Raw genomic sequence first — 12,884 nt, 5'->3', positions numbered from 1 at the left:
TTTGATCACAACTTTCTAATCAATGGGGATTATTGTCCCCGCGCCCGTGTCAGTGCTGATTATGGAGACGATGGAGGGCTTGGAGGAGGAGGAGGAGGAGGAGACGATGGAGGGCCAGAAGAATGAGAAGGAGGGAACTAGGGTAAAGAAGGAGAGGACGATGGAGGGCTAGGAGTTGAAGAAGGAGCGGACAATGGAAGACTAGGAGGAAGAGAAGGAGGGGATGATGGAGGGACGGACGAAGGAGGAGGGGACAATGGAGGGATGAGGAGGAGGAGAGGAGGAGACGATGGAGGGCCGGAAGAAGAAGTGGAGGATGGTGACAGAGAAGGAGAGGACGATGGAGGGCTAGGAGTAGAAGAAGAAGGAGACGATGGAGGACTAGGAGGAAGAGAAGGAGGGGATGATGGAGGGACAGAAGAAGGAAGGGACAGTGGTAGAGAAGGAGAGGACAATGAAGGGCTAGGAAGAGGAGGAGGAGGAGGAGGAGGAGGAGGAGGGGTTGATGGAGGGACGAGGAGGAGGAGGAGAAGAAGGGGATGATGGAGGGATAAGATGGAGGAGAAGCAGCTTCCCATCTACAGGAGGTTTTCTGTCTCAACGCCTCTTTGACACAGACTCAGAATTTCAGAATATAATAGAGTGTGAAAGCCCCTCATAGGTGTTATTGTGTTGTCTTTCCTTATACAACCAACCCATGCGGACTCCTGATTTATCAACACATTCTACATCTAAATATCTCCATCCGAGGTTTTATTGTAGACGTTAAGCTCCATCACATTTCTTAAAGCTATAATGTGGCATCTTGATAAAGGCTTTGTGTGAGGGATAATCTGCAGCCAGCCGGTCGCGCGCAGGGCATGTGAAACCAGGGATGTAAATACCGGAGGAGAAGTGGCTGCCCGTGACAACCGTCATTTTCAACAGACAGCGGTCATTATTCAGAAATAACTGACCACAGATCGCCGCCGTCGACCGGTCTGCTGCAGTTTCCGAGTAGTGAGCGGAAATAATAAGCAGTTCCTTTGGCGGAGTGACCCCCTACGCATGAGTCATTGAAACTATTTGTTCGCCACGAACGAATCGTTTGCGGGTCTTGCATCGCTACCACTGATCTGACCTGAGACTCACAGCACGGAGTCCTGATCTTCCAGTCCATGGGTGGAGCTGAGGCGACCCACTCCATTTGTGCTTGCTTTCAGCCACAACATGGCCGCCAGCGATGCTGCGCTTTCCAGACTTCAAACATGCGCCTGTCCTCCTCCTAGAGTAGTTTGGGATAAGTCCGTAATCCCTCTTGAAATCTCTTTAGCACAAGCAACAATGCGATGGAGGGATCCAGCAGCAGCAGAACCCATTGCAGCGATCATCTGTGAAGGACGTGCTCAAGGGCATCCTGCCTGGAAAGGATGGACAGAAGTTTGCATTCAACGCCGAAGTAGAGTTATTTTCAACGCTAATAAAATATTTTTCCCCTTGTAGAGGTAAAATAGGGAAAATTAATAACAGAACATTTTGTTATATAAAAAAAAAAAGAATAAAGAAACATTTATTTAATTCAATAAAGTATAACTTAATAAAATAAATATAAATTAATAAATCAATAAAACAAATATTTAAAAATAAATTAATATTGAAATAAAAATACCTAATACACCTTTAAGATTCATGGTGTATCATATGGAAAAATATATTTTATTTAAATAATCTATAACTACAATATCCCCCAGTAGGCGTATACATGCAAAACAAGATTTTGATTTATAGCATCCATCGGACATAAAGAAAAAAAAAGTCAATACATTGTTGCTACGTTCTCCATATTCTGCTCCATATCCCCATTTTATTATTACACACTATCTATTTATACCTACAAATACATAAAACCTAGAAATACTTAGAGTGATGCTGTTAATTAACTTTGATATTTTATGTATATTTAGGAGCTCATTCATAGTCTCCGACCAGAGAAATCACTTGTCCGATCGATCAGATGATGACACCTCTTCAAATATTTATTGTGTGTCATAAAACCGGGATCAATATTCCCGTGGCCCAGGTAACCCATTGAAGAGCGACTCATTGGACCCCGTGTTGTTCAAACCATTACGGAAGTGTTTTCACTGCAATCTCAGCCTGATCAATAATGAACGCGGTTACTAATGGGACTCCACTGATACTCGATCAATAATGGAAGATTTACCCACCCGGGCCTCTCCCAATCAATAATTTAAGAGAGTAAAACTCAGATAATGTTACTTAAAGTGAATATTTTGTCGATTATAGAGACAAAGTGCCACACATAAGCCATTGTGGCAGAAAAAAAATAATCGTTCAGGTCACAATAACTGTAAAAATAAAAAAGGATTTGAATGATGTCACTCCTCAAGCAGATGTCTCTCTATTGTAGTTGTCATTTTTTCCCCCGCTCCTCTCTGCATAATTTATTTCTTGCCTCAGCCATTTAATATTTACGGTTCATGAGGTAAACGTTTTTTTTTTGTTTTTTTTGTTGTTGTCTCTTTTAAAGATGATTTTCCTGAGGCATTTAAGCATTTTGGCAGTTTAACTCTTGGGAGTCGCTCCGAGAAGCCTAAACAGCATTTCGGACCCTATTTCAGATTCGTTGAAACCTTTATTCTTATTTTGTGAAAACAGAGAAGACGGATTTCACCGTTTTTTTTTCTCTGTTCTAAACACAGACCCGTCCACATGTAGCTCACAAACTACTGTACTTATAGTGGTCAAACTTGGACTAGATTATAATCCGGAGCTTAAACAGCTTTTCAGATTTGTCAAAGCTTAATTTTATTTGTGAATATCCCGCACGGGTTCATTTCACTGCTCGGTGTGTTCATTAATCCTACCTGGGACACCTCCCCGGGAGCTTTGTGTAACTCATAATTCATTGTTTGTGCTGTTTCTACAGTGTTACCGGTTTCGCCTCTCCTACTGCACCTTTAGACTGTTAAAACCAGCGACAAATATGGAAGTGTCGCCCAACAGCTCTGTAAATGGGGGGGAAACAAAAAGCACTTGAAAATCAATTGTAAGGCAATTGAGAAATAATTAGAGGTAGGTTTTTATTAGTTTTGTATTGACACCGCTACACCACTGCATATAAGAGTTATACTGGTAAAAAAAAAAAAAAAAAAAGCCTTATTGGTGTTATGCAGTATGATCTATGAATTAAAAACAAAAATGGACAATCTCACCATGGATGATGCCGCCTGTCAACAAAAAATAATAAGAAATACTTTAACACCGGGCTTTTAAATGAACTGCACCGTATTAAGCGCTTTAGGCAGTAATTGAATCCGGTTCCCGTCGAGTGGAGTCGGCGTCTCTTTTCCTCCCGAAAAACGTCAATCTCTCTGACCCCCACCCCCCGTCCCGCTCTGTCATCCATCCCGCGGCTTAGAGGATTGTGTTGCTGTCGTCGTTTTTGTTTTTTTTATTTCTGTTTTTATTTTTTTCGTCGCCGATATTTACAATGAAACCTGCGAGGGAAGACCTTGACACTTTTTATTCCGGGAAAGAACATAAACAGCCGCGGCGACAGATGATTTATGGGAACTTGAGCTGAAACACATAGACGCAAAGACAAACACACACAGAGAGACGGGAAGCGAGCGCTTTATAAAAAAGAGAGAACAATTCTTATTGTTAGAGAGCGAGAAAGAGAGACGGAGCTGTGGGGGAGAAATAGGGTGATAAAAACAACATGTCAAAATCCACGCACCCATTCAGTGGCATGATGTTTGATCTGCTGTGACGCTAAGCATTTTGTTGGAAGGGTCTATCAGGAACAATGGGTTTTTCCACACTGAAGATAAAAGCCTGCTTGGAGTTTAGAAACGTGTGAATGCTTAATGACAAATTTTGAAAAAATATAAATACATAAAAATATCAAAATACTTGAACTTGAGCTAAAATTTCGGCACGGCGCCGTATCTGGCCCGCGATTCCATCTTTCTGGGCTCAGTGTGCCGCTGCCAGTTGTTATATCTCTTCCTTTTCTCTTTTTTCCTTCTCTTTTCTTTTCCTCCTTTTTTGTCCGAATTGACCAACGGCCAACTCCGAAAATGGAAAATGTCTCTTGCTAAAAGCCATCCATTGTGTGGAGACGGAACGCGGGAGCCGTGAGTGTACAGTGGGAGAATGAAGGGGGGAAACAAAAAAGAAATAGCCATTCTGTTCCTCCAGACTCATGGCTTTGAGAAGTCAAAAAGGACTCCAACAATCCATCCCTATCCATCCCTCTCTCTCTCTTGCCCCATTTTTTTCATAATGTGCACTCCATCCCATACTTACAAAAAAAAAGTTTCCTCCACTATCTAATTTCCTCTCTACCCTCTGGTAGCTCTCTAATCTCCTTCTTTCTTTGGTGTCCGCTCGCTCTCTCTCTCTCTCTCTCTCTCTCTCTCTCTCTCTGTCGCGCTCTCTCGCTCTCTCGCTCTCTCTCTTTCTTTTCTTCTTCTTCTTCTTCTTTTTTTGTCCGTGTACATCCGTCCGTGCGCCACCCTCTTTCAGTCTTCCATCTCACCGGCAAGCGTAGGTCTCCAGAGGCCACGTCAATTATTAATTCACGACACTGGTCTCTGGGTGAAAAAAATGTCAGAGCCTTTTATGTAAGTTCGACATCTTTTTCCAAAACTTTTTTTTTTTTTTTCCGTGCACTGGCCGAAATAAAATAAATAAATCAGCAGAGTCGATGAACCTTAATCCACAGTCCCAGACCCGATACAAGACTGAGGGCGCGCTCGTCATGTCAAGTTTATTTATACAGCCCCTCATCACAGTACAGCCTCAAAGTGCTCAAAGGCCCACATTTCCCATAGAAATCGACACATTATCCGGGCGTTAAAACCTAGTCTATTATAACATGACCAAAACAAACCAAGAATACCAAGTTGGAGACTTGCTTGTTTTGGTTGAGGTTTGGTTATGATAGACTAGTTCACCCCCAGGTGGTCAAATCTATTTCTGTATCTTCAGTGTCAAATGCATCTCCATGTTCGTTGTGCACGTAATGCAACTCAAACATTCTTACGCGGGTTATATAAATAAACTTGACTTGGCCCTCCAGGCTCCATTATATAATAAAAGGTTTTTGAATGCACATGAAACAGTGTCAGATATGCAATGTGGATTATCACTTTGGCCCATAATGCGCTGTTTTGAAGGACAGTCAGATTTATTGTTATATCCTCAATCTGTTGCTGATAGGTCTATATGTGAATTGTGAACGTTGTGTTGCTGGCTCCAAAATAATAATTACAGAAAAAAAAAGAAAAAAAGGAATTGTCACTCTCTCTAATAGCTCTTGTGAGAAGTTTGGGCCTAAATAATGGGTCCATGGGCCAAAAAGCAGCACTGAGTACTCAGACTTCTCAGAGCCTTTCTTGTGCAGCAACCGGCACCAAAATCCATCCGCGGGCCCCATCGAGGCATCGAAATGGTTCTCGGGAATGAGAAAGAGCCCATCGCTGGTGGCGGCCAATGAGCAGAGCTCAATGATCCTGAAAGACAAGGCAATTTGGCCAGAACGAGGGGAATAATGAGAAAAGCACCCTAACGTTGCCAGAGTCCAATTTAACAAGGTGGAGGTAATGAGAGACACCGGGACGGAGAAAGAGACAGTGAGAGGGAGACGAGTGCAGATATTGGGTGATCCAAAAAGAACAAAGGGAAGCGGAGGGAGGGATGGAGGGATGGAGGGATGGAGGTGTAGTGTATGAAGAGGAGCTTTAACCCACGCAGTGAAGGGCCCGCCGCGGAGCTAGAGTCCGTGTCCGGGCGGCCGCCCATTAACCTGTGCAAATGGGGGTGGCGGCTTCACTTCGAAAGGGCCGAGCGAGGGAAGGATAACAGAAGAAAAATGGAGGGGGAGGGAGAGAGGGAGCGAGAGAGGGAGAGAGAGGGAGATTTCCACGGAAGAAAATAACCGCGGCCTCCCATTTAGCCGTTGAGCCTTCGCAGTAAATATGCCGTCAGCCAGAGCGATGTCTCCACATAGAAAGATTGAATTTGCAGGATGAAATAAGAAGAGAGCAAATCCTCCTCTTCAAGAGGGCGTGTGGTGGAGGATGGAAATGGAATCAGATAGAATCCCACAAAACAAGGGTGAAGTAGATCAGAAGAAGAGTGATTCCCTCTCCTGACTGGAGATTATCCAAAGAACTAGTTTCCCTCACACCTTTAAAAGGACAGACCACTGAAGAAATTCTATAGTGGATAGATAGAAAGATAGATAGATAGATAGATAGATAGATAGATAGATAGATAGATAGATAGAAAGATAGATAGATAGATAGATAGATAGATAGATAGATAGATAGATAGATAGATAGATAGATAGATAGATAGATAGATAGATAGATAGATAGATAGATAGATAGATAGGATATATGGATAGATGGATGGGTGGATAGATGGATGGATGTCTGGATGGATAGATGGATAGATATATAGAGGGATGGATAGATAAATATTTGGATAGATAGATAGTCAGACAGATAGATAGATAGATAGACAGACAGATAGATAGATAGATAGATAGATAGATAGATAGATAGATAGATAGATAGATAGATAGATAGATAGATAGATATGTATATAGGGGGATGGATGGATACTTTATTTATCACGAGAGGGAAGGAGAATCTCACACAAGCTATTTACAATATTGAAGTAATAAGGTGTCATGTAAATGTCAATGTAGTAAATAAACCTTAAGAAAGAATTATAAGAATTATCTGATATCCAACTAAGCTAAAAAACAACTAGAAGATTGGAAAAATTGGAAACATACAATTAATAATCAGATCATTTATCTATATATATATAAAATAATATAGATTTTTATATAATAGATAATAGATATATAATAGATAATAAATAAACAAACAATAAAACAAACAAACATTAAACCTAAGGTGAACAATACATTGCAATTCAATTAATATAATGATAAACAAATACATAAAAATAAACCTAAAAATTGACAACGATAAAAAATAAACCTTAAAAATTAACAAAAAACAGGAAAAATGTCAGCTTCTATAGCCAGCTTCTTCTCTCTCTCTCTCTCGCTCTCTCTCATCCATCCTTCTTGTTTCCCATCACTCCTCCTGTGAACCCTTTTCAATCATTGTTTGCTGCTCCCCTCAATTATATTGTTGTTTAATGCATTCCCAGTGTATTATTTGATACCGTTGTTGGAGCAGACAGAGCTTTCCTCTCTCTTCTCAATTCCAATTATAGATAATGCCTTTTAACTTGGTTCTTTCAGAGCTGTTTTAACTAGAGATTTCTACGTATAAAAAACACATGGCATTGCACTGTGCGGTGTCCAGGGAAGAGGGAGTGTGAGATAATGGAGCCCCCCTGCCGTGCTTTACTGATATCCCAACCTCCTTTCTAACATGACGCAAGCCCCAGTGGATCCATATGTTGTATGTTTAATGAAATGATATGCGTCTATCTGTCTGTCTGTCTATCTGTCTGTCTGTCTGTCTGTCTGTCTGTCTGTCCTTCCATCCATCCATCTATCTATCTATCTATCTATCTATCTATCTATCTATCTATCTATCTATCTATCTATCTATCTATCTATCTATCTATCTATCTATCTATCTATCTATCTATCTATCTATCTATCTATCTATCTATCTGATCTGCTTCACAACAGGGATAAAGACTATATTCACTGAACAAATCAAATAGTTTGAACAATAGAAAATTAATTGATGTGGTTTTTTTTTATGGTCAAAAAGTTGTGAAATGCATAGTTATGAGCTGTTACACAACTTGTCTGTAAGGCATAAACTGACAACCTTAGCTCCTCCATCTTAGGTTCTAAGCTTTTTAAGCACCTTTGCCCCTCCCCTACCCGCTCATCAATATGGACAAGTAGGAGGCCGTTTGATTTATTTTGTGCTTGAAGGCCATGCTGTTCTAACACTCCTTACAGTGCCATATGCACTGGCACTGCTAGAGCAGTACGCAATGCATCAACAATGCAACATGCTCATAGGTTTTCTTCCCTTTAGATCGAGCTGCCAAATTCTGCTTATATAACTCTTAATACAATGCACTTTTAAAAAAATAATGAATTTGCTCTCGTTCTCCCCTCGAGAAACAACAGTTTAATGACATTTTCAGTGTGTGGTATTGTCATCAAAAGAAAAAAGATCGATACAGTATATGCATAAAAAAGTAGTTAGGTAGGTAGTTGGATAGATAGATAGATAGATAGATAGATAGATAGATAGATAGATAGATATAGTAGATATAGTAGATATAGTAGATATAGTAGATAGAGCTATATAGAGAGAAAGAGAGATAGATATATTATCGATAGACATGATCCACGGGGATCCATGTGGACAGAGCAGCACCCGAACCTTTTACAAATGAGTGTCCCTTTTAGAGTCAGTGTCTTTTTTATTCATTCTTTGGGGGCGACCCACTGAGGTATGTCATTACTGATGTGGATGGATATGAGGAAGAAGATAAAGGTTTCCTCTTTCCTAACCTCTGGTCAGTGTAATATTCTGTGCAGCATAAAGCTGCATATATATATATATATATATATATATATATATATATATATATATATATAGCATCAAGTTCCTATTAGACTGAGGACGGCCCACTCCCCTTGTCCCCGCCTCCATAAAAAAGATAGAAAAAAGATAATCATCACAGTAACAGCTCAAGCCATTTTTGAATACATTTTAGACTCACTCCAGTATGATTTAAGCTTATTTTGCACTAACAAACAACTTAAAACAAGCGGAAGCGAAGAACAGCCCTGTACGAGCAATTTTATGTACAAATAAATTGTCTTAGTGATGATTGGTGCATTTCTCGACTGACCAATTATTAAAAAAAAAAAAAAAAAAAAAAAAGCGTAAGTCTTTTTTTTTTTTATATCTAATAAAAAAAAGAAGAGAAAATCGAATTAAATTCATCCAATTTAAAACAAGCAATATTTACAGAAATACCCAAATACAATATATAAAAATATACAGAACTTACAAATTGTGATATTATGCACAGGATACATAGGTTTATAAGGTATACATTAGTACTATGTATTTGAGAAATTGTTGCAGTGTTATACAGTATTGTAATAGTGTAATAACACTGTTATATCACCTTGGCCACAGGAATGCTCATATAGTTGCAGTAATACTACTTTTGCGAAATGATGTCTTGGAAAGGGAGTTTATTAGTCGTCCTTAACCTTTATCCGACCTGCCGTGTGCAGCACCTTTACTTGTAATTATAATTCTGCATGCTAAAGATGTTATTACCACTACGAATCAAGTTAGTGTGGGTAGAAGTGTACCACACACACACATACACACACACACACACACACACACACACACACTCTGCTTCAGCTTGAGTTGTCTTCCATCCCATCCTTTATTCTCTCTCTCTCTCTCTCTCTCTCTCTCTCTCTCTCTCTCTCTCTCTCTCTCTCCGTCTCTCTCTCTCCCCGTCTCTCTCCGCCGCGACATCAGAAAACGTGGAAAATGAATCTGCTCCTTTTTAAGACCCCCAGCGCCTAATTTTACAACCGATCCCATTCTCAACTGTGACCACACTGTGAATTTTTTTCAAATTCAATTTCGAGTCTGCACCGCCCACCCAAGCCATGCGGCGCATGAAAGAGGGAGATATTAGGAGAGAGAAATTTGAACTCCGCTTCAGAGAGGAATGCAATCTTTCCAAAGATATGTTTTTTTAATGTGTTTCACTGTGAAATGCTGTTGTGCGGTTTAAACACACAGTATGTCTCACCTCCACCTCTGACTTCCAGCTTGGCGATGCGTTTATGGATTTCTACATATTTCTACTCGGAGGTGTAAGTCTTTGACTCGTTGGATCTAAATATTGTGTTTGTACAGAAGTGTTTAAAGGTTTAAGTGCAGGGTTAAATAGGCGTCCTTGGTTTGAAAACAAAATATGGAACATAACAAAACAAAAACAAATACAAAAAAAAGAACACAAAACAAAATCAAATAATAAAAAATGTATGAAATATAGGAAGATAGAAAGATAAGAATTATATTACATTATCGACACTTAACTTCCAACCTGTTGACAATTAGTACATTTATTAATGCTAGTTGAACCATCATAAGAACAAAATAGCTGAGTACATATTTTGTTCTTATATAACACTATATACTATAATGTAATGTAATATGCAGTCTACAATATACTGTATAATATAATCTGTATACATATATTTCACTGCTTTCCCATACTGTCACTTTTATTTACCTTCGCAAAGGGTTAATTTACGACCTTTTTTGGTTTGTCAGTTTTATTTACCCTCAAGCACTAACCCGAATATATCCTCAAATAAAACTGCCAGTCAACCTGTAAAGTGCAACATATATATATATATATATATATATATATATATATATATATATATATATTTTTTTTATAATGACCTGCGACCATGCAAAACAAAATTCTTCCGGTGCTCCAGCTCAGGAGCGGGGAGGCGTCTGGATGGAGGTCCACACTGTCACATCTAATCACCGTCAGGGAAGATGGGATTTTAAACGGTTGATAAACCTCTGTGCGTTGTCTTGCTGTTTATTTCTCTTTTTTTTTTTCCCACTGTTGATATGTGTGTGACCCAGCGTGTCACCGCTTAAGTGCGTGCCCTCTCTCTCTCTCTCTCTCTCTCTCTCTCTCTCTCTCTCTCTCTCTCTCTCTCCCTCAATGAAGCTGTTATTTTCTCGGAGCACGCAGCAGCACATTGATTTCTCGTAGGCATTGGCCCGCAACCTAATGACTGAAAAAAAGTAAAATCTAAAGCACAACTTACTTTGAATCCCATTCAAACTGCACGGCTTTGGAAGCTATATATAGAATGACACTAATGTATAGCACTATAAACTATGGAAAAAGCCCCGAAGCAGAGTAACTTAACATGCAAGCAAATGGCTTTTTTCGCCCTATACCGTTATTGAAATGAAATGAAAAGCAATATATAACTACTTTATTCTCTTCCTTAACATTCCGATGAGAAAATGCTGAGTGTCACAGTTTAAAGTTATGACCTTAGAATTTTTATTTTTGACCGCCTGCTCTAAGTTATTATCCATAGAGCGATTCCATTTCATGCACGGTGCTGGAAGTGAGTAAAGGAAGCGTGCAAGGCCATTCGTCACAGTTCCACCGTCCCATCCTTTAAGGACGAAATCCGCCATATTGTTGCCGTACCGTGATGGCTGAGGACAGGGGTGGTGGTGGCGGTGGTGGGGGATGGAGGGTGGTGGCAGACACCGGCACCGTGCTCGCTAATGGCCGTGAAACAGAGCGTTCCAGCTGGCTTTGTCCATCCCGCTCCTTCCCCCCGTCTATACTGTATGCTTCTCATTAATTCGGCGAATCCTCCGGTTTAACGGCTCGTATCGTGTCGGGACAGGAGCCGCTGTCGCGTGCGGGGGAACTCCGGAATGAAAGTGAGGAGAGAAGGAAAGGGTGCTGAGCCGTGGCGGGTTCCAGTCTTTTACAACCATGTTAAATGGACTTGGATTGAAACACGTGACCTTCACCGCTCTTCCTTTGTTTCGTGTCGCTGTGATATACTGTATGATGCCATCTTGATGGTCGTGATGTCATCTTCATCATGTTATGACTGTGTCAGTGCCTCACACGCCGACACTCACTAAAAACGCAGCAGTTCCACGTGAAGACTCGCGTGAACTAGCTCTGTTGTTGCAAGATCAATTTTGCGGGGCCGCACTGATTCGTTGAATTCATCTGTTCCAGTCAGAACGGCAGCTCTGTGTTTAGCAGAGCAAGCTCAAGTTTCTTCCTAAAAGTGAGAACTATTGGTAGCGATGAAAGGTTCAATTTTTTTTCAGCAAAGAGACGTTCAATTTTCCGACTCCTTGTTTGTTTAGTTCAGTTGGTGTAACGCGTGGTGAGCGAGGGAGGAATTCCTGTGAACGACAAACTTGAGTCAGAGGAGTTGGTTTCGGCTCTGAGTTGTGAGTGGAATTCACCCGAGAACCAATTAATTTGGTCAAAACCTATTCATTTTTTTTGTGGACAGAATCAGTCCCATCCGCGATGAACTACACCCAGACAAACTTTGCCTTGGGCTTTAATTTGGTCCTCTGTAATTATTTTCGGTTAATGAGTCGAAATTTCACCGGTTCACTGAGTGAACTCCAGACTCCCGAGTCATTTGAGAGATTTGTTCGTTACAAACAAACAGTTTGTAATGAGCACCGTTGTACACGTTTTTGCATCAATCACTATAAGTGGCCATAATAATAAGCACAGTTGTACACATTTTCGTGGTTGACAGGATAGTCATCTTCTGCCTTTTCTTGTTTTTCTTCAGAGATAGTAATGTGCCGTGGGATTATTGTATTATAAGAAGTGTGCCGTGGGAGACATAAGGTCGGGAAACACTGCACGAGAAAACGTTCACTGATGGGGAAGCGGCAACGATGATCTCCATCGATGCAGAGAGTCAATCCAGGGAACTCATCTCCATCAATAACAAGTCTATCAGATGGAGATTGGCACCTCGAATACCGAAACAGGCCTCTTGCATATTGCGGCAGAGGCTTGAGTTCCCCATTTGTGTGTAAATAAACGGTTATGTCAATGTTTTCTCCCCCCTTAAATGATCAAGATAACCTGGCAAAGTCAAGTGATAAGGCAGCTTCGATTTGGTTCCGACCTGAGAGCTCAGAGCGTTCCGGCGCTCCCCTTACATGAGATGCATGGTCATGATAAAAGATTCCTGACACTACGCTGCACGGCGGCTGGATCACCAAGGGCATGATAAACACACACACAAACACACACACGCACACGCACGCACACGC

The 12,884-nt window shown here is 40.7% G+C and overlaps 1 protein-coding gene across 1 annotated transcript in view; it reads left to right on the top strand.

Annotated features, from left to right (window-relative positions):
- Positions 1-70: 70 nt before the first annotated feature.
- The window catches only part of tnr (tenascin R (restrictin, janusin)), a gene marked incomplete at both ends in the record, with an annotated part of 108,679 nt that continues 95,865 nt past the window's right edge, over positions 71-12,884 (top strand). The window contains 2 exons of the mRNA XM_080011295.1: positions 71-142; positions 1,313-1,438. Coding sequence (XP_079867421.1) covers positions 71-142; positions 1,313-1,438 — 198 coding nt within the window. The remainder of the gene's footprint in view (positions 143-1,312; positions 1,439-12,884) is intronic.

The sequence above is a fragment of the Zeus faber genome (genome assembly GCF_960531495.2).
Source record: "Zeus faber genome assembly, chromosome: 12".
Taxonomy (NCBI): domain Eukaryota; kingdom Metazoa; phylum Chordata; class Actinopteri; order Zeiformes; family Zeidae; genus Zeus; species Zeus faber.
This window is presented reverse-complemented; position numbering and strand designations above follow the sequence as displayed.